The sequence below is a fragment of the Cladophialophora psammophila genome, assembly GCF_000585535.1.
Source record: "Cladophialophora psammophila CBS 110553 chromosome Unknown aczJe-supercont1.3, whole genome shotgun sequence".
In the NCBI taxonomy this organism is placed as follows: domain Eukaryota; kingdom Fungi; phylum Ascomycota; class Eurotiomycetes; order Chaetothyriales; family Herpotrichiellaceae; genus Cladophialophora; species Cladophialophora psammophila.
The window spans coordinates 739691-766267 of record NW_006912924.1 but is presented as its reverse complement, the minus strand read 5'-3'; the positions used below and the strand labels follow the sequence as shown (position 1 = coordinate 766267).

Below are 26577 nucleotides of genomic sequence, written 5' to 3'. Positions count from 1 at the left end.
CAGCACAATGGTGTAATGGGGGAAGCCCGTCTCAGAAAGAGGCAGGTGATGTTCGGGCGCCACGACCTTGACCGCTGATTGCACCCGAGCAAGGTAGGGCTGCAACAGGATTGAACGAGCTCGATCAACGGGACAAGCCAACGGGGCCAAGGACCTCCTCGCATTATTGGGCGCATTTTACTGGGGGAGTTGGACCTCATGTCCTTATCAGAGACTCCTACTGGCAAACTCCAGCAACAAAATACCCCGCCTCCCGGATAGGTCTTCAGGATAAGACGGCCGAGGTGAGGGTACTCGAGGACACTTTGGGTTCCTTTGTGCGACAACCATTTGCTGGATGGGGTGGATGGGTCATCGCCTCTGAGCATTTGGCGGAAGAGGTAACGGTCTAAATGTAAGTGGATGCGCCAGAGATGGTAGACTGGACTGACTCAGGACGAAGAGATGAAGGTTGGTGCAGGCCTGCGAAGCTAAGGATCCAAACTTTATAGAGGACTTCCATCTGGGTCTGGTTGGAGAGCCACGAAGAGAGAGAGGAGAAGCGGGCGTGCCAACTGAGGGCGGATGGATGGTTGTGTGTGGATGGGGAGTTGAATCCTCATCAGTGCCACCAGTGCCTTGATTCCGGGCTACCAGGCGGGGTGAGAGGTCTGTGTGGTGGGAGCTTGACTCGACGAAAGGCCGCCGCATGAGACTAACAGCAAACATGCTCTAGCGACCCTCGCAACGCCTCATCAACCTGCAGCCAAAGTCAAAAATGAGCACAACGCCGACACTAGAGTGCCTGGATTAAGCAAGACAAAACTCTCAAAAAGGGAGCAGCAGCTTGGCTACCCTCTTGACACTCTTTTCCCGAGCTCCAAGTCTTCTCCGAGGCCTCGACACTGGACAGCAAGACAGCTCCACCATCACCACAGAGCCTAGCAAAAAGCACGAAATCCTCGAATATGGACTAAACCGCTGCCTAAAAACAACCTCTCTATCGACCAGAGCTGCGTCTGGGATCCCTCCCAGAAAAGAAATGCCCCTAGGCTCCACTGCTCACTACGCCTGTGCTTGGGGCATATTCGAATCCCCCCAAAACCGACCACAGATTCTAACGACATCGAATCCATTCTCACCGACTTCTCTTCTGCCTGTGTCGCTCTCCGATGACCTAGAAATGATTACCCGACCTGAATCTATGTTGGGTGACATCACGTTTACCGGTTTTTTTGGCCACTGATCATTACAGGGAATTGGAACAAGTGCTTTAAAAAGTCCCAAGAACGAGCTGCCCGAGCACAGGGCGCGCACAACCACCCAGCTCTCGTCGGTCTCGTTGCGCGGAAATCTCTATAGTGGCAGTGGTCGCCTGGTACATTTCTTTGTGCATGAAGAACTGCAAGATGAGAAGGTTATCGCCTGTAAGCTTGACTGGGGTCCTGCAGAAATGATCTGCAGTCAGCCCTACGAGTGCCTGTGATCCACATTTGGCCTCCTTTTCGCCCCAGCCTTAACCGTCGGTATGTCTCCGACCAAAATGAAGGAAACAGAACAATTCGCTTGTGGGTGTCTTGCAAAGGACATCGGGATTTTACGCTTTCAAAAGCATTCGGGGTCTTCACAATTCTGATCAGCATGTAATGATCGCGCTTTCCCTAGAAGGCGAGTGTTCTCTGCCGTTGCACCTTCTATACATTTCCATGCCTGAAGTTCAGCTTCCCCCTTTGTCTCTGTGCAATTGCAGTCTATCTGTGCGGTCATCTCCATGAAAAATGAAGGCGAGTTGGTATCTCAAAACAGATGTCTTCACTTCAACAGCCAGCGCCTGGTATCTCCGAACTCGTGTACAGATGGCTCTCAAATGTGGAGCAAGACTCGGCTGGCTTCAAAGAGAGAGACACAGACGCGACTACGTCATGTTACAGGGAGAAGCGTAAAGGAAAGCTTTAGATGCAGTGGGCTAGAATGGCAACACCGCTAACATCGAGCGTAACAGAAACCCGCCGGACTCAAGAGCCGACCTCAGAACCTATGCGCTCAAACCAAGGTAAAGAAACTTACGACGGCCAGCACAGAAGTGCAGGGGAGAAGGCCCGTTGTAAGAGAAGGGCAAATAATCCGGCTGAGCTCGGCCCACCATCTGACAGCCCCAGGTTTATGCAGGGGGAACACAGGACGAAGAAGTTTGAAGACCACAGTTTCCAGGATGCGAGCGAGAACTATGCCAGGAAGCTAAGGCACAAAACCAAACCAGACAGATACGAATACAAGGATGCATCTAAGAAGCCTCCGAACGAACGGGAGTCCAAAGGAAGGATCAAGAAAAAGTCGGCAACTCTGCTGAACCACGAATTTCAAGCACCAAACGTGGCCATCGAAAGATTGACCCTGAACTCCAATTCCGGGCCCGGCTTTCTGGCCAAAGCAAAATCTTCAACCGACGTGGGCAAGAAGGGGTTGCCAGATCTAACCTTCTCGGAAATGGCATTCCTCAAAAGAAAGAGACAGGATGACGATGCGCGCTTTGCAAAATTGAAAGAACAAAATCAGAGAAAGAAAGGTCGCAAATCGCCAAACCAAGAGATATCAGAGTTCTTTTCTCGACCAACAGGGTGGAGGGATGAAGGGAAATGTTTGCGAAACCCGCCTTCGACTGACTCCTACGTCTCATGTTCAGTCTCCCCACCGCAGAAGCGAGCACCACCGTTGACATACCGGCAATTGAGTGCAGTCACACGGTCAAACAAATCAGAAAACGCACGTCTTCACGAAGCCCACCGCCTGATTGCCCCTTCAAAGATTCGTCTGACGAGCTCCGTCGCCAATACTTTTCTGGAAGGGTTTACAACTGATGCACTCCTGCACGGCGTCGAGGAATTTACTCACAGAAGAAAGAGATATTACTCGTTGAATGATTTGAAGAAGCTAGCTGCGCAGGCCGACTCGAACCTAGCTGGCGATGAGGGAATTCGGCGTGATATTGCAACTGTGCACAATGTCAACGCATCAACCAATCATTTGCAGACGTCTATACATCCGTCGCGAGAGGACTCGCCTTGCCCAAAGGATTGCAACAATATGAGGCCTGATCTTCCGGGTGTGCAGCCCTCGAACAACAGGCGAGCGCTGAGGCACCCAGGCAGTGATAAGCAGGATCTTAATCGAATGGCATCGTACACATCTGCGGCCTTGGAACACCTTGATAGCCCTACCTTTTACCCTCGGCCTTTCTGGAAGGGCTTTGTGGAAAAGCCAGGGTCATCTTGCGGGGTCCACCACTCACGAGATCGGGTTGGCGACGGTGAACTCTCGCTTTATGCAGACGGCAATCTTGAGTTACAAGGATATGCCGCTGATGTTGCGCAGTCTGAAGTTCCGCCGCCAGGAAGGCCAGCTATCGCCGGCAACTTCATGAACGAAACCGAGGCACTCCAAACTATTGCTCCTTCCTCCGGCGAGTTGGACGAGTTTGACACAAAACTGTTGCGATTCGGCGCTGAGTTGGCGCAATCGGCATCGGCAGCCATGGTCGACCGAGAGAGCGATCTGTCCAAGGTCGAAGTCGAAAAGCCTTTACGAGACGTAGGTGGCGACCAGCGCGAATCTTTGGTCGGCAGTGCTGTAGATCGTCACCGTGCTAACGACTCATTCGGCAGCCGGGATATGCACGATGTAATACCAATGAACAGTTACATGTTCCATGACGGCCAGGAGTTGTCTAAACCGAATTGTCATGTGCCTCAGGATCTCACCGACGGATTCTCGGGGTTCTCTCGGCGACATGTTCTATATTGATCAGGGCATATAAGTAGGCAAAGACGAAGGAGGACATTGGATCGTGAGAAAGGACGGAGACAGATGTAATGATTTGATGCAACCCCAGAGTCTGCGACCCCATTCCGCTGACCTCCGCCCCCAAAACAGTCAGTTGAGTATCTTCACGCCAAATGCTTACCCATGGGCAAGGCCATCCTGCGTCGTCGCTTGATACGAGGCGGCTCTCCCCCGTGTAGAGAACGGCGACCACGTCCAAGATTTGGAAACAGCAGCCGTACCTGGGACGCCATGGGATCATTCATGGATCGCGTATATGCTGGGCCGGGGCAATTTGTGATCCGGATTTCTAATTGAACGTCGCACCTCGGAAAGGGCGCGCAGAATGAAGGTGGTGGTTTGTGGTTTGGGGGGTTTGGTGTGAGTAATCACGTCCTGATCAGGAAGCACCGGAAGCCTTGCCCAGCCTTGGTAACTGCGGGGGATTGTAAGAGCAGCTTCGTGAGATCCTGAACCTCCATAAACCCTTTGTTCAGCTTGCCGACCGTTACCGCTGCAAATTCAACCTTGAGCGATCAGATCATCCTCCTTCCGCCCCTTCCCTCCAGAACGCCTTGCCACTCCCGTGAATTTTACCCGAGCAATTGACACACCCTTATCGTATCCGAGCTCCGCGGAGCATATCAGCTCAATTGCGCCCAGGGACAGACAGTGTGCTGGATATTACTGGAGATAGCGAAACGGCGCAGAACGACCGACCTCGGGAGGAATTCTCTTATGCGATAGTCTTGTTACTCACGTCTATCAAGTCAGACTCTGACTGGAGCCTTCCCGGGCAAGAACTGCCTCTGTCTTTTAGAAGGCGTAAGAGCGGTTGGCAGATAAGGCGTGCACCGGCTTTGCAGGGTATCAGGAAGTGAACAATGAAGAAAGTCATTCGCTATCTCCAAGACCAAGGTATGTCAACATCGACATGTTCTTAATTTGCTTCTGTTCCCCGCTGTGCCTGATTCGTCTGTTCTGGATCCCTTCGCTGAATACGAGACATCAGCATTGGAAGCTTCGCAACAAAAGTACTCGGGCGCAGCGTATCTTTCTCCGAAGACCAAAGAACCTCAACAGCGGGTCAAACACCACAGCCCAACGCATTATAAGGAGCAGCACACTTCTTACCATCAATCGCGGTCTGCTCATCCCAGCCTGGCGGCGCACAGTTTCCCCATCCACACGGCAGCCGGGACTGAACTTCCAAGATCCAGCGGACAAGAGGAGCGCCTGCCGCCGCACATCTCGGAGAAGATCCACCATGACATTACGCGGCATCAATACGCGCTAGACAACATCCTTCAGTCCTACGAGTTGTATGTTCCGGAACTCGACCATTCGCACCTTGCCGATCCCAGCGGGAAGAAGTACTGGATTGTTTTCGTCCATGGTGGATACTTTCGTGATCCGACGGTCACGTCTTCATCTTTCTACCCAGCTCTCGACCATTTAGTATCTGGGAAGACGGATCACCACCATAACCCTTTCAAACATGACGAGCATGTGCCAGCTGTTACGCCTTACGTTGCGGGATATGCGTTGTTGAACTACCGTCTCTCACCTCATCCGGACAAGTCGCCTCAAGATCCTTCCAAAACACCGGCGTACGAACTCCGCAACGCCAAATGGCCAGACCATATCCACGACATACTCACTGCCATAGCACACCTACAGACCAAATTTGGCTTTGGAGAGCGGTATCTGCTCGTTGGACACAGTGTGGGCGCCACAATGGCCGTGCTGAGTACCATTGCGGCACAACGATCATTTTCACACGCAGGTCCATCTAAATTGCCAAAGATCGAACCACCTATGGCTGTGCTCGGTGTTTCCGGGATTTATGATTTTCCGCTACTTCATGAATCATTCACCGACTATATCGGGTTGACAAGGAATGCCATACCCAATGAGGCTGACGATGTGCTCGCCAGCCCGGCGAGGTATGATGTGAACGACTATGTCGACATCTGGGCGGCTGCTGGCAAGAAGAAAAGAGCATTGGTCATTGGGCATTCAAAGGACGATGGGTGGGTGGATTGGAAGCAGGTCGAGGCAATGGAGAAGGTCTTTGGTGGTGGATCAGCGATCAATTGCAAGGTTTCCGAACTGAAAGGGCAACATAATGATATCTGGGAGAAAGGGACGGAGTTGGCCAGGGCCATTGCTCAAGCGGTGGACATAATGAGGGGTTTGGACGGTGATGGGCATGGCCACTAAATCACCGAGTGACGCCAAAAATTGCAACGAAAGCAACGCGTAGTTAGAGACCCTTTTGGCGAGGATTACGGGAGATTCCAGATTGAACACGAGAGGTCAGACTATACCCAGTATTATGTGGTATAATGAAAGCAGGTTCACGCTGGTAATTATCTCCAAAGGGAAGAAAAGAGAGCAAGAGAGAATGTGGTTATAAGAAGAGGTCACACCAGGTCCCAGCAAGCCCAACAGGCCACAACCTACTTTGGTATAACATCTAGGGGTGGTGTCGAATGACGTCAGTGTGTCTTGGCATGTTTATATCGAGGATACAGCGAGGCGGCCAGATCCGAGCAAACTCAATGCGATTTAATCGTGCTCCCAGTCACGATGAATACTTGGTGTCAGTTACCACACTGACACACAATGCTTCTGAACCACTTTCGGTAAAATCAATTGTCTCCCATCAGCGACGCTTAACAGGGAAAATTATCCCATCAGATACCAGGATGGCCCCGCGAGCCTCCGCCTCACCCTCGCCTGCACCAGAAGCACCTGTCGCGTCTACACCAGGTCCTCGCGCCGCAGCTCTGCAAAAGGTCTTTGCTGGCGCTCTGTCGTCGTCTCTCAAGGCAAACTCGTACGCGAACTTCAGTTCGTGTTTCGCAACGCCCGCGAAATACTGTCCGACTGCGCTCGAAGGAGTCTGGAGACAACTGAACACGCGGTTGGAGGAAGAATGCATGCGCGATTTCGAGAAGATCCTGGAAGAAAGACAGGTCATCTCGGGCCTGAATCAATGGGACAGCATGATTGACGAGGCCAGAAGGAGAAAGAACCGCGCCGTGGAAGGCGAAATGCCGGAGAGACCGTGAGCAAGCCTCGTTTTTCGCGACTTGGCCCTTCTCTTCATCGCACAACTGACCAGAAGCAATAGATTGCACACTTTATCCGCAAACGAATTGTACACGGCTCACTTCACGCCCTATCTGCAAGAAGCAACCGACGACTTGAATGCGAAATTACAGAAGGCGCAGCAAGAAAATGCGGCAATGGGGGATACAATCCAGGGGCAACGTGGTGAAATTGAGCGGCTGCTAGCCGGCCTCGAATGCGCCGTCAAGGATATTGAAGGAAGCGTTGAGGCAATGCGCACAGACGAACCGAGTGGCTTCCATGGGTTGAGAGACGAGGTGTGGCAAATGGAACAAGAGGTCGCTGCAACAAGATAGTGTTGCATCTCAACCATGATTGGAAAGGCGGTGGGGATGGTTACTGGACCTAGCGTAGGCGCGCTGGAGGAGTGTGGAGTTGGCCTGGTCTGGCGTCTGGTCTCACGCGAGCCAAAAGTACCAGTACTTACAACGTGCGTGTGTCGCAGCGAAATGGGAAGATGCGGTGACAGCCCCTTTTGAAGGCTCAGGGATTCACGATGCAACGACTTGGGGCGGTGATGGGCGGACGGGGAATGCAGGTCATTCTCGGAGGAAAATCACAAGTTGGAGCCAGGAGTGCTGAGATCGATCTGGTTTGGGATCTCGAAAGGGTCTAGATGGATGAGACACTTTTTCCAACCAAAACCCGGCAAGTCAAGGGGAGCAGATGACTGGCCAATGTCACAACGGTTCAGATATTGTCAATATCCGGTGTGTTCTTGGTGTCTTTTTTGGTGTCTTCGGCAATCGAGAGAGGCTGTCCAATCATAGTCGGCACCTGCGCCAAGCTCAGATATCCAGCACGAAGCGAACATTTTCCGTCGCTCTTCAATGTTGTATACCGATGATATACCTCGTACCCAGTACAGAATATCCCCACGATTCACCAACTGGCAATGATGCCAACGTAACAGGTCCCATTTGAGCCGCCAAGCCAAAATGGCTCTGTCCGAGACTCGAGCGACTGGACCTTTATGGCTGCTGGTGGAGCGAACAGCTCTGGCGCACCAATTTGCAAAAACAACAGGCGAGTGCAGTCCTTCAAACCTACCTGGGCATTCGGTGCCAGGGGTTCCTTGTTGCCACGTTCAGCTATCACCAACGGCGAGCTCCGATGGGCAGAGATCTGCAGCTGCCCCCGGATGACATCCAGGCTATCCCGTTGTGTCTGTTTGTTTGTGGGAGAAGACTGATGCTTGGGAGGGGCGCGCAAATTGGCCCTGCTGCCCTCCATGGAAATAAAGTTTGATAACGAGATTGCATGTCCGCCACCCACAACCACAACAGCCACAACACCTTCGCGTACAAGCCCACCTCGGTACTCGCGGCCTTCTGGTTTCGTCGCTTCTGCTCGTCAAGAACCAATCCTCTGGTGCTGTCGCTCGAACTTGCCGCAGCTTCCGCCCTTCCCTGCTCCGTGTCTTTTCTGCGGCTTCATGCTCCGACGAACCCTTGTTGGCGCGAACCAGACACCCCCCCCCCCCCCCAGACTTTCCACGAACATGACGCGCCAAAACTTTCCTCCCCGGTACAAGGCTTGAGGCTAGTTGATGTTGTGGGTATACCAGACGCTGGGACGCGTGCACGAAAAAAGTATACTCATACGGAGTGTGCTACTGCTTCGCTGTGTCGCCGCTTCCGTTATGGCTGTTGCAGAACGATTCTCCGGTTTTTTGTCTTTCCCTCCAGTTGGCCTCCATGCTTTGTTTACATCTTATTACTCGAAATCGCATGCATCCGCATATGATAATTTCGGAATCTCCACCAACTCCTACATCTGCCCCGCCTTGATTGACCTTTTCGAGAGCGCGTGTGTCGCTCTGAACCCCTCATTGTCAGGCTCGTTCAGTCATATATGTCTTGTCTCACCAAGGGCAGGCCCGGAGAGGGCTGAACGCGAACAAGGAACATCCCATTTGAGCCTAGACCCCCGGACTTTTCTGCTGCTTCAGAGGTCAACACCCTCAGCCCGTCGTTGTTCACTCTTCATATCTCTCCCAGTCAACTGAGGCGCCAGTTCAACCCATCTTTCTTGACTATCCCATCCATCAGCGTCTTTCTCTTCTTTGGCCATCTGGATGTCAACCTTAAACCTCGTATCAAGGGAATCGTGGGCAACAAATTTCACTTTAAAAGCCCATATCACAGTTGACCGACCAAGATTACTATCCACGCAGCATCGTGTTACACGATCTTATGGAGAGACATGTCAGGATATCAGCGGTCGCGGGCCTGGCGGGTATCCTGGGTATCGTGGGCAGTGTGCTCAATATCATTTTTGCAACAAACATCACGAGCGCTCCGATTCTCTCAGGCCTTCGAGATCTACTCTATGTCGCCTTCGTTCTTAGCCTGATCAATCTCGCAAGTCTGGCTTATTTTGGCACGTTGTATGTGAGGAAGCCGCACAGTCAGGCGCAGGGATCTCAGCCAAAATCATGGGCACTCGTTCACGGCGGGGTGATTTCGGCAGCAGTCAATGCTATCATCTCTGGAATCACGCTGGTATGGCTGGCTGTAAGGCGAAGCGACCTTCCGACAAAGATATTGCGTACCTCTCTCGCCACGTTGCTTGGAATATGGTTCGCTACGTGGGCGATTTCCGCTCTTGTGCAATTAGGGTTGTATTTTCTCCTCGCCTCGTGGACCAAGAATGCCTTGAAGACAGCAAGGGCCAGCGGACTCGATTTGGGCTTTGGCCTCAGAGCACCATCCGTGTCCACTATTAAGAGGCCCAACACTCAACAGACGGATCGATCGTTCGCCTCGCAAGAACTGACACTCAACTCACCGCCACGCACCCCGGTCTCTAGAGGAGAGTCTTCGACACGCCGATCGTCGGCCACGAAAGTGGGAACGGGATCGTTAAGGACGAAACTGGCGCGACGCTCCAGTCGATCCTCGTTTGAATGTTTGCCGTTTCCAGCCGGCGAGGCCATGTTCATAGATAGCGCCTTCGACGGTTGGGACACGTCATCCGTTCATCAAGAGATGCGCGTCGTCATTCATTCATCACCGCCGGTCGTTCGCGGAGGCTTGGAGACGATACCGGGCAGTCGACCTGAATCACCTGCAAATGCGCTAGATGGTCCCTTCCTCCCCGAGCCACGCTCTCCTACCTCGAGTTCACCGCCGCATGCCGCATCGTCTGATACTACTACGGCCTTTGGCTGGAGCTCGTCCCCGCGACAGCCAAGATCCTCACCACCATCCAGCCCAGTCAATTTTTCCCGACCTACGTCTTGTCCCACGTCTCGACCTAGTTCGTCACATGTAGGCAAGCCATTACCACTACTACTACCACCACCACCACCACCCTCTAAACCGGGCAAGGTTGACGTCCCCATGGAGGAAGAGCTGATACATCCGCTATTCCGACCAAACAGCCCTCGACCACCTCCGATTGCCATTGCCAGCACAGTGGTCACGGCGTCGCCCGTGGCAAACACTACCATTACGCCTCGGACGCTCGCCAGGCTGCGGAGCAACTCGCATCCGGCGTCGGGACATTTGAAGGCTGTGCCCAGTAGCGTGGACGAGTCCGAGACGGAGAGCGTGGAACAGTTCTTGCCGGATAGCCCTACGTTGGGCAGTCCATCACTTGGGAGCCCTGGTCCGTCGATTGTGGACGATGCGGACTTGCCACCGATTCTCCCTGGATTCGTGCTATCGGCGAGTTCACGGACGAGCTTGGTGGGCTATGGAAAGCGGAAGAGCGTCAAGAAGGATCGACCCAGGTCCCAGGTGTCGACGGGCAGTCGAGTGAGCCAAGTCATGATATGAGACATGGCTTGGTTGTCGGGTTTACTTCCTTTGACTTTCTTTCCTGTCGCGGCTACTGGCAGCGCGCCTTTTATTTTGAATGTGACGAAAGCTGCATGATTAGGGCGAAGTTGGCGCACACTGATTGATTGTTTGGAGGATTAATAGCAACGAGGGCCCACAGATACCCACTTGCGTTATGAGAGGAAGCATGGTTAATGGCACTGATGGATATGGAGGGGTTTTTTGATGCTCTATTGATGCTCTATGTTATTGGATGGATCGGCGGGCAGAAGGGAGGCACCAGGAAGGCTCAAGACACCTCTTGGAGGCGGAATTCGGCGGCACGATCCGGGAGAGAGAGACGAACCACACTGTACTTGTCTATTATACCTCGTACCGGCGGTAGGCAGAGTTTTAAGCGGCATGGTCTGACATGTCTCCTCCCGTTTTCAAGGCGGTTAAATGTCCTGTCAGACAGGGAGCGAGGCAGTTTGCTCCTTTCGGCCACTGGCAGGCACTGGCTGGCCGGGAATGGTAGGCTCTATGGGCTAGCCGCAAACAGTCTAGTGGCTCACTAGGCGTTGTCTAGTTCCTTTACGGTTAGAGCGATGGCCACTGCTGGCAAAAGCGAGCAAAATGCTTCTCACTTCGATCCGCCAAACTCTGGTCGCTGGACGCTGGAGTGTCAGGCTCACAAGTCACCAGAATAATACCACACCCCGTTCAATCTCTTCCCTGCCCTATTCATCGCCCTGTTGATCCAATCATCCATTCCTTCACTGGCAGCCCGACACTATGGATTTCGATCTCTGCCCGTCTATTCAGCCCTGGGCCCGGGATGCCATTGTCGCCCAGTCGCCTTTTACTTCATCCCTGTCTGTGGCCACTAATACCTCATCTCCCGAATGCTTCCAGCAGCTTCCTTCCACCGCAACCACCGCTTCTCAGTCTCACATCTCAGCGAAGGTCCTTCAGGTCTGCCTACGCTACTTATCTCACCTACTATCTCATCCCGCAGAGCGAGGGCCGTCGCCGCACCAGCTGCTCCGCCCCGGTCGAAGGGCCCGCCGCTCTTCTCATCCCCCTGCGACAGCAGCTGAAAAGCGGCTTTGCGCTTCAATCGTCAAGTCTTCTCTCCGCTCAGGTGCGACGAGGCGATTCCATCTGCGGAATCGTACCAAGTAAGTCTCAATCCCTCAGATTCTTGGTTGGGTCCTATGTGCGTTATCGTCGTCTGACCGAGGTCGTCTGATGGGGGCATTTCGCCCACCAAACTATTTCTCCGTCTCCTCCAGTTCCTGCACTCCCTCACCATTGCAGCTCAAATAAATATTTTCTCTTCTCCAAAGATGCATGATAGTCAACTGACTTCATCGGCAGCAAAATGGTTGCCAAAGCGACCGGTCGTCGGCCGTCAGTTAGCTTCCATATGGAGACCAGAAGTCGCGCCGCAAAAATAACCCCAGAACCAACCGACGCCTCTACAGTAGGTTCATCGCTGTCATCAGCATCATCATCCCCCCTGTCAACACCACCGTCCACTCCGCCAAAGTGTCCAAAATCTCGAAAACGAAAGACGGCCGATTCAGGCTCAGATGATGCCGAGAATTTGCCAAAGACTAAGCGCCGTGCACGACAGACTTCAGCTGCAGCGACTCTGGCTATTAGCGCCACTGCACGCCAGCGGACGACCCGGATGACAGTTCCAGATAGTGATGGAACTGTTACCATCACTAATAGTGGCCCTCCGCCAACCTCACCGCCGGCTGGTCCGCCAGAATCGGCCACGGCACTAAGACGAAGCTCCCGTATTGCCAGGTCTGACACCGTCGCGGTCGGCCATGATCCTAGCCATGCTGGGAACCGAACCTCTTCACCATCTCATCAAACAAAGCAGCCTAATGGTTCGGCAGGGGAATCTCACGAAGCATCTTCAAACGCCCCTGAGACGGTGCCAAACTGTAAATGCACCTCGCGACCTGCCGAGGAGAAAATTGCGGCCAAGGAAGACATCAGCTTCCAGGAGTACAAAGATAAGGAGTTCTGGCCAGAATACGATGCGAAGAATCCAACATACTACGCAAATGATGCCACCACTCGCTACCGTCCAGCAGAGAATGGCGACACTCCAGAGTCCCGCTCTCCTCGGAAGCCGGGCAGAGGCGGCGGCCGTGGCGGCCGTGGAGGTGCCCATGCAAGTGGAGGTGGACGTGGGAAAGGCAAGTCAAGAGGTAGAGCTGGTCGCGGAAATGGCGAAAGTCCGGAACCTCCAAATCGAAGACGACCACTGACGCAGGACGAAAAACTCGAGATCTCCATACTCAAAGCGAGGCAGCTGGAATTAAAACGATTTTTCAGCACGGTGGGCGCTCAGCAGATTGACATCCTCGAACAACTCTCAAGCCGAGACATTTCCAAAATTGCCAGGAAGCCAAAGGCCCACAGACACGTCCCAGAGTATGACGGCGTCGTGGAAGAACTCGAGTCCACCATGCGAGATGTGCAAGACCTCGCCCAAACGCGATACCGCACCCAGCTCGAGCATGAAATGCAGCGACTGCAGCAAGAGAAAGAAGTCATTGAAGCGCAATTCGAGGTAATTCCACGTGTAGACTCTGTCTCAAGGCTTAAATCTGACACGGGACAGAACCGCGTCACCGAAGCCCGCAGAGAGCATCTTGCCGGCGCAGAAGGAGACATCATACTCTTCGAGCGAGCTTACCGCGCCGCTCACGACGACACCCACACCGAATCCGGCTCCGATATGGATTACTTCCCACATTATCACGAACTTCCCGAGCCAAATACTCAACCACGCGGGTACTCGTCCAGAAAAATCATGGACGAAAAGCCCTTCAAGCAACAGCTAGAATCTTACGACGAACAAGCCCGCCAACAAGTGCTCAATGAGGATGTTATTGGTCCCTTATTGAAGCAAATGGAACAGCGAAACAATGAATGGCGAACCGAGCAACTTCGAAAGAAATCACAGACCATGGATGCTCTTTCCCTGGAAGCGATCAAGGAACTCGAGAATATCAAGGGTTACCTTATCCCAAGGCCTCTCGACGTGGCGGACACTAGCTCGTACGCGCTGTCGGCGCTAGCGGACGTTTCTGACTGGGTTGCACAACAACACCCCGAACGTCAGTACATCTACATGCCTCTTGCCCCAGGAGATGTCTTCCCGAGACAAGCTTTGGATTTCTCTCCACTTCCTGGCCAAGTACCACCTCCCGTACCGCCAGCAGCACCGCAACCATCATATCAAGTGATTCGACCAGACTCAAGGAGCCGTGGCCGACGAGCGAAATACCCTCCCCTGAACAACGGACGGGCAGCAGGCGTCCACGTTGCCACTCCTCCGCCTCCAAGCCCTTTACCTGCACCGCCAGTTGGACCTGCTTCTTTTCTCCCACCCCGCTTGATTTCAAGCGGTCCCGGCCAACCGATCGCTCCTGCACCACCAAAACCCGTCTCTTCGCATCGCTCATCGACCAATATCAATGTCTTCCGGCACAATTCCCGACCCGGTCTTCATCAACATGCCTACCCCCGTCACAACTCTGTCGGCTCTCCGCTACAAAATGGTCCACAACAATTCATCTTCCAACCTCCTCAACAGCCATACCAACATCAAGCCGCCCCTGGACCGGCACCGACACAACAATACGGTCCACCGCCGGCTAGTCCGGTAAGTTCTGGAATAGTCGCTAACAGCGCTGTCACTACCGCTAGTGTAGGCGCAGGCATGAGTGCAGGCGCAGTTATCGGTGGGATGCCTGGCGGTGGCGGTGGTCCTACCATGCAAGTTGTAGGCCAACAGACCAAGATTCCCATGACATTTGTGAACCAGACGATAGCGAGTCGGAATGCCGCTGCTGCCGCGGCAAGCGCAGGTGGGAGTGGCAGCATGCCGGGCGGGAATGGGCAGGGTAATGGAAAGAGAGTCTTGCTGCCGAAGGTCTAAAAGGTCAAAAGTTTCGAGATTTACTTATTATGTCCCATGCCTGCCTGCAGAGAGCAGGGTACATGTATGTGACACACACCCCCTTTGTATAGAAAAAGGGAGAGCCAACGGAAAGTTCTTGTTGGATCCAGAATACATAGAGGAGGAACTATCTAGCTCATACACGCAAGTCGAGCGGAGGGAAGATGACTGTGAGCCTTTCTTTCTTTCTTACATACATGGTTCAAGGAGAGGTCTACAGAAAGGGAGTCCAGCTGGCATTGATTGGCAGCGACTTTTTTGATTTCTTTCCTTTCCTCGCGGCCGACGGTCATAGAACAGGATCAAGGGACGGGAACAGGAAGAGGGGCATGAATGAAACCTAAGCAAAGATCAAAACGAAACACAATGAAAAGAATGAGAATGGAAAGGGACAAATTGAAAAAAAAAAAAAAAAAAAAAAAAGGTTTCAAAAGTCCAGGGGCTGTCGTCCAAAGGCAAATTCTCAAATCCAAATCGTCCTCCCCAAAAACAGACGTCTCTTATCCCTTCTTGATCTTGATCTTCTTCTCCTTCTCCTTATGACTCTTCTTCTAGTTAATCAACAAAATCAACCGACCATCAATTTAATCAGTCAATACATGGAACAATCAATCCATACACCGAACAACACATCGCTCTATCAATCAGACCTGCTCGACGTGCCTGGCCTTCACCCCTCCGACAGCCTTGTCCAGGAGCATGGTACTCCTCCGCCTCTCGACGGCGCCTTGCCTGCCGAGGTTGAGTTCCTTTGCGAACCTGCTGCGATCGCGGAGCCACTCGCCCTTCCAGTAGAAGACGTAGATGGGGGCGATGACCACGATGGACAGACACGCCAGGATCGTTGAGGGATATTCTAGGGTGTATTTCTTGGAGATGTTTTCGTAGACTTTTTTTTTTTATTGAGAACGGGAACGGGTTAGTTTAGGTACGTTGAGTAAAGAAGAAAAAGCGTGAGGATGTGAGGATGTGAGTCGGGTTGATGAATGAGTTATAGGGGGTTTCAAGTGTTAAAGGGACGGAAAGAGACGGCGTCTGGGACTTTCTTGGATGGTTTATCGGAGGAACAGGTTGACTCACATGGCGTGCTATACAAGGCAGCAATGCCCGCAAGGAAGTCTCTTGCGAGATCGTTCCCGCCAGTTGCGGAAGCGGCGTACGGGCCGTAGGCGGCGATCATGTAGTCGATTGAACTCTGCAAACGCACCCCATTAGCACTCACGTTTCACATTAACACATCCCTGCAATTTGGGCAGAGATCCGGAGCCCTATTCCTATAGAATTGGAGCCATACCTTGTAGATTGCATAATTCGCCATCGCAATCAGGACGGTGAAGATCATAGGCGCGATCCAGGGGATGCCATAGTCAGGCCCGAGAGATGTCCACGCGAAGCCGAAGAGCCCAGCTGTTTCGAGAGGTGCCACTGTAAGAGAATCAAGGATATTGTGTCAGTGAAAGAACCGGTGTACACTGGAATGGGAAGAGACGAAGAGAGAAGGTCGAGGGACGCGGTGATAGACTTACGGAAAAGCAACCACCACAGACGAGATTCTGGAGACAACTTGTTCGGGTCATCGGCGCGGATCTTGTTATGATGTCGAATGACAGGGAGATAAGTGAGATATGCAAGCAGGTATCCGATGAGGGACCTGCAATCATTTTGTCGTCAGTCACTTCCTCTCCTCATCGAATTCTCCAGGCGCCTTTTGCCTCTTCCGGTTATATTTCGGGCCAACTTGCGTGAAAAGGAAGGAAAGATACATACGAAATAAAAGCCAATCCGACCTGATATGGCTTAAACCCCCATTGCTTAAACACGGGCGTGAACGCCTCCAAAAAGGTAAACAACAATGCATCACTGAACCCACTGAGCAAGCTGAGGCAGAGCACAATCGGTTCCGTTACAAACATCTGGAAAGGTCTCAACCAGACGCGTACAAATTCTTTCATTGGGAACCGTGGCTTCTTGAGCTCGTCCGGTCCGAAGATGTTCGTCTCACCATTCTTGCGTCGTTTCTTAGCCTCGCGATCCAAAAGGATAGTTGCGCGGGTCTCGGGTACGAGGAAGAAATGGATGAGTTGAACGCCGCCGCCGATGCAGAGTTGCATCCAAAAGATCCAGGGCAAGGGGAGAAATTCTCCCACAAAACCGCCGATCACCGCGCCCACCGGAGCACCGCCGACGGACGACAGCACGACGAAAGCAACAGCATATTGGAACCCGGAGTCCTCGGGTTGGTATAGGTCTGCGATAACTCCCAACGTGACTGAGCCTCCTGCCGTAGAGAGGCCAGCCAGCGCTCTAGCGACGACGATAGATCCGAAGTTCGGGGCCAGCGCTGCAGGTAGTTGCCAGAGATTGACGAGAAATAAAGACAGCTGCTGTGTCGGCCAGCGGCCTAGTTCCTCAGACCATGGCGCCCACAGTTCGCAGCCGAAGGCGTAGCATACGAGGAAGATCATCTGGCCGACCCGTGCCTTCTGCTTCGAGATTGTGTATTTCTTGGCGAGGCCGTCAGCTCCATTGGCATAGATACTAGCGTTGAGGTTCATCGAGGTCTGAATCAAAAGGATGATGAACAATATCATCCATTTCTTCCATACTGGGAAGCAGTACCCCAGTTTATCATAACAGTCTTCCTCGGTTAGTTCGACCTTGCCATCCGCACGCTTGGGATGGCCTCTTTCGAGATTCTCCCCTGCTAACTCTGGGCCTGAGACACCCAACTGCTTTTCTGTTGGTCCTGGGGATTGGATTTGATGACTCTCTTTTTCGTTCTGTGCCTCCATGGCTATAGTGGATTGATCGGAGACCGACATTCTCGCTGATTTATAGCCTAACAAGAGTAGGACAACACGCGAAGCGGTAGGTTTATGGGCTCACGGAGAAGATCCCCAGTAAAAAAAAGCATGTACAGAGTCCGTTGAGCAACTGCGAAATGGGAACGACACAATTAAGAAATAAGAAAGAGCTTAAACAAACCTGAATCTCGTAAAACACACGGCACACCGTATAGTTAAGGTTATCATCCACCTTTCGCATCTTGCGGGTATGGCATTCAAGGATCGACATTCATAAAACAAGTCGACAATGTTTAGCTATGATTTCATATTGCGTCAATCCGGGCACGCGGGCACCACTAAGAATGCATGGAGGCGCCACAACCTGGGGGCGGGTTGATGTTAGGGATATTCTGGCAAGGTGTCTGTGCGTCACTTGCAAGGGGCACCAAAGATGCGACATATCTGGGCCATCATCACTGGCGAGGAGCCGACTCAACAGGCTGGCCGGTTCTGTATCGAGTACAGAATACGAGATTTGCGGCTGGGGGATTCGTTTGAGGGATGGTGGAAGAAACGATGTCTCCGCATCCGCTAGAGGGGGAGGGAGTCGATGGGACGCCTAGCGAAAGGGTTGCATCCTCTTAAGTCTTGAATCTCAATGATGTCGGTGGCCACCATGAACTTCTTGGCCCAAGGCGATCGTATGAAGGGCATGACAAGGTTGGACAACGCAAGACAAGGAGAGGCACGGTCGCAAGACCAGCTCTTTAAGCTTTAGCGCTGTTGTTGATAAGAGCCGTTGGTGTGTGAGCTGAGATTGAGATCGCCCCTTTGGCTTGAGGTGAGCGGGAAGGTGTTCTGGAGGTTAGTTGAGTGAGTGAGTGAGTCTTGGTGAGTCCAAGTGACTTGGTGAGTCTTGGTGAGTGTAGCTCGCCGGCACATATTCGGTCCCGGAAAAACTCAATACAACACTTCACTTGGCAGCCACATGGACGCCCTGTACGAGGCTCAGAGGTACAGCCCGTATTACAACGACAATTCTCTACCCCTTCCTTTGGTGCTCTTTCCTTAGCCATGTCCCTCGCATGTCCAGACCGCTTATGCGAATCCCGCATACGGGGCCTCTGCCACCACCTTTGATTATTCCACCGTCGGCAGCCACCAAACAAGGGGCCATCGCCGCCCTTGCGCATTTTCTGACCTCGACTGCGCTGCCCGCCACATCCACTACTCGTCCATCAGGCCAAGACGCGCAACAGAGAAACAAGACAGTCCTTCTTACAGGCGCAGGCATAAGTGTCGCCTCAGGCCTGGCCGACTATCGTGGCGTTAACGGGACCTACACCCAGAACAAGAACTATCGGCCGATTTATTACCACGAATTCATCTCGAGCCACGAATCCCGAAAGCGATACTGGGCCCGTTCGTTCTTAGGCTGGAGGGGTCTTCACCGCTCGAGCCCTAATGCCGCACACTATGCCATTCGTAATCTTGGAAGACTAGGGTTGGTCGACCGTGTGGTTACTCAAAATGTCGATTCGTTCCATGGTCTTGCGCATCCGCAATTAAAGACGGTGGAGCTACACGGATTCCTCAGAGCCTTGGTCTGTCTGAGCTGTAAGAGGCTCATTGACCGCGATGTCTTCCAGCAAAGATTGGCAGAGTTAAACCCCGCCTGGGCCGAGTTTTTGCAACAGTTGCTGGCTTCTGGGGCATTGGATACTGAGAATCCCGTGGAAAGGAGGCGGTTGGGATTTAGGACAAATCCCGACGGTGACGCCGATGTCCCTGGGGCGCCGTATCATACCTTCAGATATCCTCCTTGCCCACATTGTTTGAAGCGACCGCCCATTCTAAAAGATGGGAGCAAAGGACACGTGGACATTGACGCGGATGGCGCTTGGATACCATCACCCAGGGTCTCCGCTTCGCCAAACGGCGTCGGTGTGCTCAAACCCAATGTGATCATGTTTGGTGAATCCATCTCAGCCGGCGTGAAAACAGCGGCAGAGGAAGCTATTGACTCTGCGGCCAAAATCCTGGTCGTCGGCAGCTCTCTCGCGACCTACTCTGCTTGGAGGCTGGTTAAAAGAGCGCACGAGAGAGGCATGGGCATCGGGATATTGAATATGGGCGGTGTCAGGAAGGAGGAAGTATTCTTCGGAGAACTCCTTCCGCACCACCGTTCTCAAGGGAAGGAAAACGAACATGCTGGGTGGAAGGCCCTGAGGCGGGACCTTGTGCGCGCCAGTTTGCCTGCCGAAGAGGTCTTGCCTGGGGTGGTCGATGTGATTCGCGCCGACTTGCCTGAGCAAAAACCGCCGCCTTCTGACACACTGCACTTCCAGACTCATCCATAAACCAGTTGTCTAGTAGTGTGCCTGAAGCGCCTTCACTTCATGTGGTTGGTATCTGGATATAAATTTCCAAAGGAGTTGGTTCATGGCTATATCTTCCTTCTACTACGCATCAGGTTACTGTCAAGAACTGTGTAGGATATTCAACCTCTTTGGCAGCGGAGAAATACTCGTGAATACTGCTCGGAATTTGATCCCTAAAACAGGCCTATCCAAGTAATCACTGTGCTGCCCACCGATACCAGGCTGAACAAAAATATAGCAGAGAACATGGAGAGGCCACCCAAACAGATCTGCCCTCGAAGGAGAGCATTTTGCTGGCGAAAGAATCGATATGCACCAACGACCACACAGAGGATGCTGATAACAAAGCTGGCGCACGCCACCGCTTTCCCTAACTGTGCAGCAACCTTGGATTCAATGAACCGCCCATGCAGAATGCCAAACTGCAGCACGACCAGGCCGAAGCCCGCCATTCCAAATGCGAACTCGAACCAGCTGATGAATGTCTCCTCATTCGTGATATGTTCTCGTGCATTATACCCAAACTCCATTTCCACCGCAACGTGTTCGTCCCAGAACTTTCTGAGAGACCAGCTCTCCTTCGGGTCGGACGTTTTCATGGTTGCAATCCCGGTCTGTTCGATGCCGTCCCAAAACTGTCTGGCGATCTCGACGTCATCGGACGTTGCATCAAGGGTGGAGGAAGAGGAAAGTTCTGAAGACACAGGGCAGGATTGACAGATGCTAGTGGTGCGTCTCTTGATATGAATTTCATGCACTGCAGAGGAGGAGCGAAACCGGCGTCTAATGGCCATGGCTATGCCCATGCCCTTTCGAAAAGATGACCTGCAGAATTCCGTGGTAGAGTTGAGCGAAGGAGAAGGTATGGTTTCAACGCGATAACGGATAAAGTATGTCGAGTAGCACTGAACATCTCCTTCATAGATCGCAAACCCAGTGCTCAGGAAGTCTTAGAATCAAGTGTGCAGCAATTGAGAAAATGCGGAAGGACATAATAACATACCGTTTCTGCATTGTAACGCGCTGTGAGCCGCAAAGCCTTCCTTCCGTGGCGGCACAACCACCAAATAAACAGGTTCATCCTCAATCGAGGCAACTACCAGTCGAGATGGGGGGGGGGGGGGGGGTAGAAATGGCAGCATTTGGTAAAGTACCTAGCGAGGGATGGATAACCCTGGCCCTGGTTCACATTAAAAGAGACAGCTTTGAACATTCGAAATCACCGAAATTGTCCACAAGACACTCGTGTTCATGGGCTCAGAACCGAAGGGCTGTGTCAAACTCTCACAGATGGATTACGGGGATAACATTGGAGCCAACTCATTCTCTGGGGGGGGGACTGTCCACCGCTCCATCAGCGTGTCTCTTGCTCGTACACATTTGGTTGACAAATGAAACCGGAGCAGGAGTGACCTAAGAGGCAGTGGTTTGCTGCCCAGGTGTTTTGTGTAAGGTAATATTAGAGCAATAGCGAACTTTGCCACCACATTCTTTGACGCAACGAGCCTCTGCAGTCGGGAAAGAGCAGGATTTGGAGAGTGTGGTCATGGATCAAATGCAACCGTTGTGTTATGGGAAACGCGGTCAGCTTGCAGTCGAAATCAATAAGAAGGCAATACAGGCACAATGATCTGACTATCTGCCAAAGCATCATTTGGAGATGGATGAAAAGGAAGACCCGGCAACGAAGGCTGCCAGTATGAAGCTGGAAGAGAACGCGCAGTCACATGACATGACATTCCCGCCGCTTGTGCGGTCGCAGCCGCAGCCGCAGCCACAGCCACAGCCGCAGTTGCAGTCGCAGTTGCAGTTTCAGGCTCCTCCATCCGATCCGAGTCATGCATCATCTCTCTCTCGCCATTGCCATCGTCATACCTGCCATTCTGGGTGCCATTCTCATTGCCCGAACGCTGACGCTTGCCGCGAGGAGAAAACCGCACCTGCGTCGTCGCCGTTGCCCTCGCCTAAGGCTCTTATAATTTGCTCATCCCCTCCTCCCTCCTCCCCTTCAACATCCACGGTTCATTCCTATCCCGATCACCCCACCGATCTTGTTCAGAAACCTCAACAGGCATACTTTAGCCCACACCGGATCCCCTCCTTGTCCAGGTCCTCGTCCGCTTACCGATTCTCTCCTGCTACCGCTTCGACTGTGACGGTCAACGAGTGCTGCGCGCCGGTTTGCGCGCAGCCACCCCGCACACGAAGAAAGATGGGCTTCTCAAAGACGCAGAGGATCTGTATCCTCCTGGGCATAGATGCTGTCTTTTTCCTGATTGAATTGGTCGTCGGTGAGTGCGGTCCTACATCAACTTCCTGCCGAGTTTAGCCACTTACACACCTCTAGGATATGCAGTGCATTCTCTGGCCCTCGTGGCCGACTCGTTTCATATGTTAAACGATGTCCTATCTCTTTGCGTTGGGCTATGGGCGGTCCGTGTCGCCAATACCGGAAGCTCAAAAATGTACACTTATGGCTGGCAACGGGCCGAAACATTGGGCGCTCTCGTCAATGGAGTTTTTCTGGTTGCCCTTTGCCTCTCTATCTTTCTGGAAGCAATCCAGCGATTCGTCGAACCACAGGTTGTTTCCAACCCTAGACTCGTGCTCATTGTCGGTTGTATGGGCCTTGCCTCAAACATCCTCGGACTCTTCCTTTTCCATGAACACGGCCATGGCCACGGCGAGAAAGAGCAATTGCACGAGGGGGATCTGGTGAGATCTGCCGAAGAAGGCCACGGCCATCTCTACGAGGACAACGGCGAAACCCAGAAAGTTGTCGACGAACATGGGAACATCGAAGATGTGCTGCCACAATTCCGAGTGGGCAGCTTCCGAAGTCCGGTCCGTCGTGCATTCACAAAATCTGATGAGGAGAACACAACTATCTCGGTTCGATCTTCGCACACCCCTACTCGTAAGTCGATCGTTAATGGCGAGATCCATCCCCGGCATCGCCGTCGCACATCAGGTTCGTTTGGTAGGGGCTTCGGCTCTGTCGACAACATCCACATCCATCCAGCCTCATTTCGTCAGGATATTATCCAAGCTGCGCGGTTGGAGGTGCAGTCCGAATCCGAAGCGTCAGAGGAAGATGCGCTGTTGATGGAGCCCGAGTCACCAGAGCGACATCTTGACAGGTCCCCAGGCGGCCTCCAATCACCGTCCAAGAACGACAAGCGATTCAACGGTTATGGGAGCATCAACAAACGGAGGAGCGTTGACTATAATCACGCGGCACACTACCACAATCAAGAACAAGACGGCTCAAAAGCCGGCCAAGGACATGGTGGGCACGGCCACTCCCATGATCTGAACATGCGCGGAGTCTTCCTCCACGTTATGGGCGATGCTCTCGGAAACATTGGTGTAATAGTGACTGCACTGATCATCTGGCTGGCTAAGTTCCCTGGACGCTATTACTTCGATCCAGCAATCTCCCTTGTCATCACGATGATCATCCTAGCTAGCGCCATCCCACTCTGCAGAGCAGCAGGGCGAATCCTCCTGCAGGCGGTTCCTGTGGGCATGTCAATCGATGAGATCACAGCGGACATTGAATCGCTACCACGAGTCATTGAAGCCCACCATCTCCACGTTTGGCAGCTCAGTGACACCAAGCTCGTTGCGAGCTTGCACGTCAAGGTTGACTGCGAGATTGACGGCACTGGATCCGCCAGCTACATGCATCTAGCGCGGGAAATTCGAGGCTGTCTACACGGCTACGGCATCCACAGCTCAACCATCCAGCCCGAGTTTGTGAATGAGGTAGATCCGCATTCCGCCGAACCAGGGGCTGATCCCGACGAGGGTGCCGGGAGCGGGCACCCGACTCCTAAGAACAACGCGAATGCCAGCAAGACTGCGAGTCTTAGGAGTGAAGGACAACCAGCATGTTTGCTCGATTGCGGTGATATGTGCGCCGGGAGCAAGATGTGCTGTCCTAATGATGGCAAGAACGGAAAGAAATAAAGAGTTTTCTTCATCATAATATTTATATGGACTTCTTACCACTGCAAGAGTTGTTGCTGGGCCTGTGCAGACTGCAGAAATCGGGCTGCCGTAATTGGGATTGGTAAAGGGGTTGATTTTCACTACAAGTCTCGGAGAGCCTGTAAGTCTAAAAGCATTCCAGGTAGAATTGGCCTTGAACTTTTGTAACGCTACACCAAGTCGTTGCTTTCCTCCTTTGCATATCCCATGTCAGTGATGCTGGGTATCGTTTCAGACGGTAGTTTTGCTGCCGTCCGCGAGATTGGCCAAAGAATCCAATCGAACAAAGCTCCAACTAGTGTTACATAAATCTTTCTTGTGGACAATTCCGTCAGCCATGGTGGCGAAATGGCATTAGGTGACTCGTTAACCGTTCCAGAGAAGCCATCCATAAATCAACAAAACAGGCCATGCGGTCCGCCACAAGGAACGACCAAAGAAAGCCATTCGAGATCGCGGCGGGTCGGAGTTCCTCCTTCCCCACTGCCGTGCTTTGGTTAATGATTGCGGCATGCCCCAGTCGTCGCTGTCGAGCTCGCCTGGACCTGGACCGGGAGAATGATTTCGGGCGTGGTAGATATGATAAGGCGGATTCGAAGGCGATGAGGTCCGTGATGAGGCAGGGAGCTGGCCGTACCCGCCCAGTTTGCGCGTGGAGAGTTGATGATGCTCCGCTTGGCCGCCGTTCTGTATGCAAGAGCTTTTTGAGGTGTTGGAGTTGTGGTGGTGGTGGTTCTCGGTGGTGGGTAGCAATGGCTCGGTTTTGCCGCGCGATGTTGCTTCGTCAATTGCGACTGAGGGATTGTACCGGACAGCACCTAGAAGGAGGATGAAAAGTGTCACGCCGAGCACCTGGCCATAGCGAATGAAGATGCTCAATTGGTCAGGGAGCAGACACAGATGGTTTTGCACTGTGTCCCGCGGCGTGGAAAGCGATGGGTCACCAGACATTGCCATGTCCACATCGACCGGATTCCAGAGACTGACGAGCTGCACGCCCGGCTTGCGGATGCCCATGGCCCAACTCATGCTTTTGACCGTGATTTCTCTGATGCGGCCGGTGAACTCGTTGTGCTCGATCTCGCAGTAGTCGTGATCGTCGCCGGAGTAAATCATTGTGATCTCTTCCGCCGTCAAATGCTTGACAATGTCCTGTGAGATCAGCGGCGTAAGGACGTTCTGATACTGATAGCCTGCCTGCAGGGGTATCACAGAGCCTCGCTCTCGCATGGGACCGCAGCTGGTCTCGCCAGATCGGTAAAGAGGGACGTGAGAGAGGACGATTGTTGGAAACTGAGATGAGCTGACTGGGTGGTGGTTTCTCTGTGTCATCTCAGAGGGTCCGACGTCAGCGACTCGTTGTACTGAGGGAGACTGCAAGTGTGGGAGTGGGCTTTTCCAGTGAAATCTTGTCTCGCACGTATGCTGTACAGCTTTGGCTCTGATGGACTTGGCTTCCACGAGAAATTCCTCAACCGGTTTCCAGATCTTGCCAGAAGAAGTCGCGGCGGCACTCCCGTCCCCTGCCCCTGAACTCCCAGTTTTTGGATCGACTTGATCCATGGCACTCAGAGAGACTGTGTCCAAATGGATGAATGAGTGATTGCCGATGATATCGACTCGGTTGAGGGGCCCGAAGTATGCATCAAACCGCTCCTTCACGGGCAACTGGATGCCTGCCGCAAACCCCAAATCATGGTTGCCCGGAAGAGAGGCGAGAAGGCGACGGCCTGTCGGTTCAGCCACCGTTGCATGAGGACCTTGGGCCCAAGATCGCAAGAAGAGGTTGGAGAAGCGAATGTATTCTTTCATCCAGAAATGCGATCCATACTTCTTATAACGCTCTTCGGGAGATGTCGATTCGGCAGTACCCCATTCCCTTCCGCCGTCAAACAAGTCACCGAGAAACAAGGTGGCATCTGGTCGGAGATACTCTTGTAGGTATTGATAGGAGCGGCGGAGGTAGCGATCGGTGTACAGGATGGTTAGGGTCGATAGAGGCCATGGTCTATCGGGGTAGGTGTGCGGATCCACGAGTTGAGGGTCAGCGACAAGGAGGACATGATGAGGCTGAGAATGACCTGGCTAGAACAGAGTCAGCAATGGTCTCTTTGTAGGTGGGTGTTTGATCTGCTTGTTTACCCATGATTCCCACTGTCGCCAAAGGCACTGGGCGACACTTTGTTGAAAGATGTAGCGCTCGCCCCACCAGAGAAGACATATCCAAAGAAGCACCAAGGCCGATGGAAGGCTGAGGAGACGCTGTCTTATCCTGGACAGGGACGGGGCATTGGCTTTCATTCTCTCAGGTTGAAAGTGGTACGCAAGCGGTCGCTGTCGCCAGCATCTCTTTTGGAGATGGGAAAACTACATGAGGCAGGTAAGGCGTGAGCCACGGGCGGTGCAGGTCGGTTTGCTCAGGGCAGGCTTGGGCTGGGCAGGTCAGGGGGCAGAAGGGGTACAGGGAGTCGAGGGGTATAACAAGTAGACGTACCATACCATAACGACACGCACCCCATGTCCGCTCACCAGACACTCACCCACAGTTGTGCAGGGGTAAGCCCGTTGACTAATATTTTCAAAGCTTTCTGGTGTGGGTTACTGGCTGCTTCGATGCTACCTAATAGTACCTAAGGAGCCTACCCAGTACAGAGCTATAACTGGGCACATTCAGTATGACCATCCTCGACTTGATTCAATTGCTCATCTCGCCACCACCCTCACCA

General features: G+C 52.9%; 10 protein-coding genes across 10 annotated transcripts; 7 read left to right on the top strand and 3 right to left on the bottom strand.

Moving 5' to 3' along the window:
* Window positions 1-1950: 1950 nt before the first annotated feature.
* On the top strand, window positions 1951-3780 carry A1O5_02463 (uncharacterized protein; the record flags this gene model as incomplete). The annotated part of the gene is made up of 1 exon (XM_007743079.1): window positions 1951-3780. The coding sequence occupies one exon, from the start codon at window positions 1951-1953 to the stop codon at window positions 3778-3780; it is 1830 nt and encodes a 609-aa protein (XP_007741269.1).
* Window positions 3781-4682: 902 nt separating this feature from the next.
* Window positions 4683-6021, top strand: A1O5_02462 (uncharacterized protein; the record flags this gene model as incomplete). Its single annotated transcript, XM_007743078.1, has 2 exons — window positions 4683-4716; window positions 4811-6021. 2 exons carry the CDS (start codon window positions 4683-4685, stop codon window positions 6019-6021), a joined length of 1245 nt encoding a protein of 414 aa, XP_007741268.1.
* A 488-nt stretch (window positions 6022-6509) lies between these two features.
* On the top strand, window positions 6510-7232 carry A1O5_02461 (uncharacterized protein; the record flags this gene model as incomplete). Its single annotated transcript, XM_007743077.1, has 2 exons — window positions 6510-6871; window positions 6938-7232. The coding sequence occupies 2 exons, from the start codon at window positions 6510-6512 to the stop codon at window positions 7230-7232; spliced, it is 657 nt and encodes a 218-aa protein (XP_007741267.1).
* A 1899-nt stretch (window positions 7233-9131) lies between these two features.
* Window positions 9132-10718, top strand: A1O5_02460 (uncharacterized protein; the record flags this gene model as incomplete). The annotated part of the gene is made up of 1 exon (XM_007743076.1): window positions 9132-10718. The coding sequence occupies one exon, from the start codon at window positions 9132-9134 to the stop codon at window positions 10716-10718; it is 1587 nt and encodes a 528-aa protein (XP_007741266.1).
* Window positions 10719-12084: 1366 nt separating this feature from the next.
* On the top strand, window positions 12085-14670 carry A1O5_02459 (uncharacterized protein; the record flags this gene model as incomplete). Its single annotated transcript, XM_007743075.1, has 2 exons — window positions 12085-13296; window positions 13348-14670. 2 exons carry the CDS (start codon window positions 12085-12087, stop codon window positions 14668-14670), a joined length of 2535 nt encoding a protein of 844 aa, XP_007741265.1.
* A 665-nt stretch (window positions 14671-15335) lies between these two features.
* Window positions 15336-17513, bottom strand: A1O5_02458 (uncharacterized protein; the record flags this gene model as incomplete). Its single annotated transcript, XM_007743074.1, has 5 exons — window positions 15336-15580; window positions 15772-15886; window positions 15986-16116; window positions 16218-16342; window positions 16459-17513. 5 exons carry the CDS (start codon window positions 17511-17513, stop codon window positions 15336-15338), a joined length of 1671 nt encoding a protein of 556 aa, XP_007741264.1.
* A 1049-nt stretch (window positions 17514-18562) lies between these two features.
* Window positions 18563-19837, top strand: A1O5_02457 (uncharacterized protein; the record flags this gene model as incomplete). The annotated part of the gene is made up of 1 exon (XM_007743073.1): window positions 18563-19837. One exon carries the CDS (start codon window positions 18563-18565, stop codon window positions 19835-19837), a length of 1275 nt encoding a protein of 424 aa, XP_007741263.1.
* Window positions 19838-20031: 194 nt separating this feature from the next.
* Window positions 20032-20652, bottom strand: A1O5_02456 (uncharacterized protein; the record flags this gene model as incomplete). The annotated part of the gene is made up of 1 exon (XM_007743072.1): window positions 20032-20652. One exon carries the CDS (start codon window positions 20650-20652, stop codon window positions 20032-20034), a length of 621 nt encoding a protein of 206 aa, XP_007741262.1.
* A 1418-nt stretch (window positions 20653-22070) lies between these two features.
* Window positions 22071-23830, top strand: A1O5_02455 (uncharacterized protein; the record flags this gene model as incomplete). The annotated part of the gene is made up of 2 exons (XM_007743071.1): window positions 22071-22149; window positions 22206-23830. 2 exons carry the CDS (start codon window positions 22071-22073, stop codon window positions 23828-23830), a joined length of 1704 nt encoding a protein of 567 aa, XP_007741261.1.
* A 387-nt stretch (window positions 23831-24217) lies between these two features.
* Window positions 24218-26152, bottom strand: A1O5_02454 (uncharacterized protein; the record flags this gene model as incomplete). Its single annotated transcript, XM_007743070.1, has 2 exons — window positions 24218-25936; window positions 25994-26152. The coding sequence occupies 2 exons, from the start codon at window positions 26150-26152 to the stop codon at window positions 24218-24220; spliced, it is 1878 nt and encodes a 625-aa protein (XP_007741260.1).
* Window positions 26153-26577: the final 425 nt, after the last annotated feature.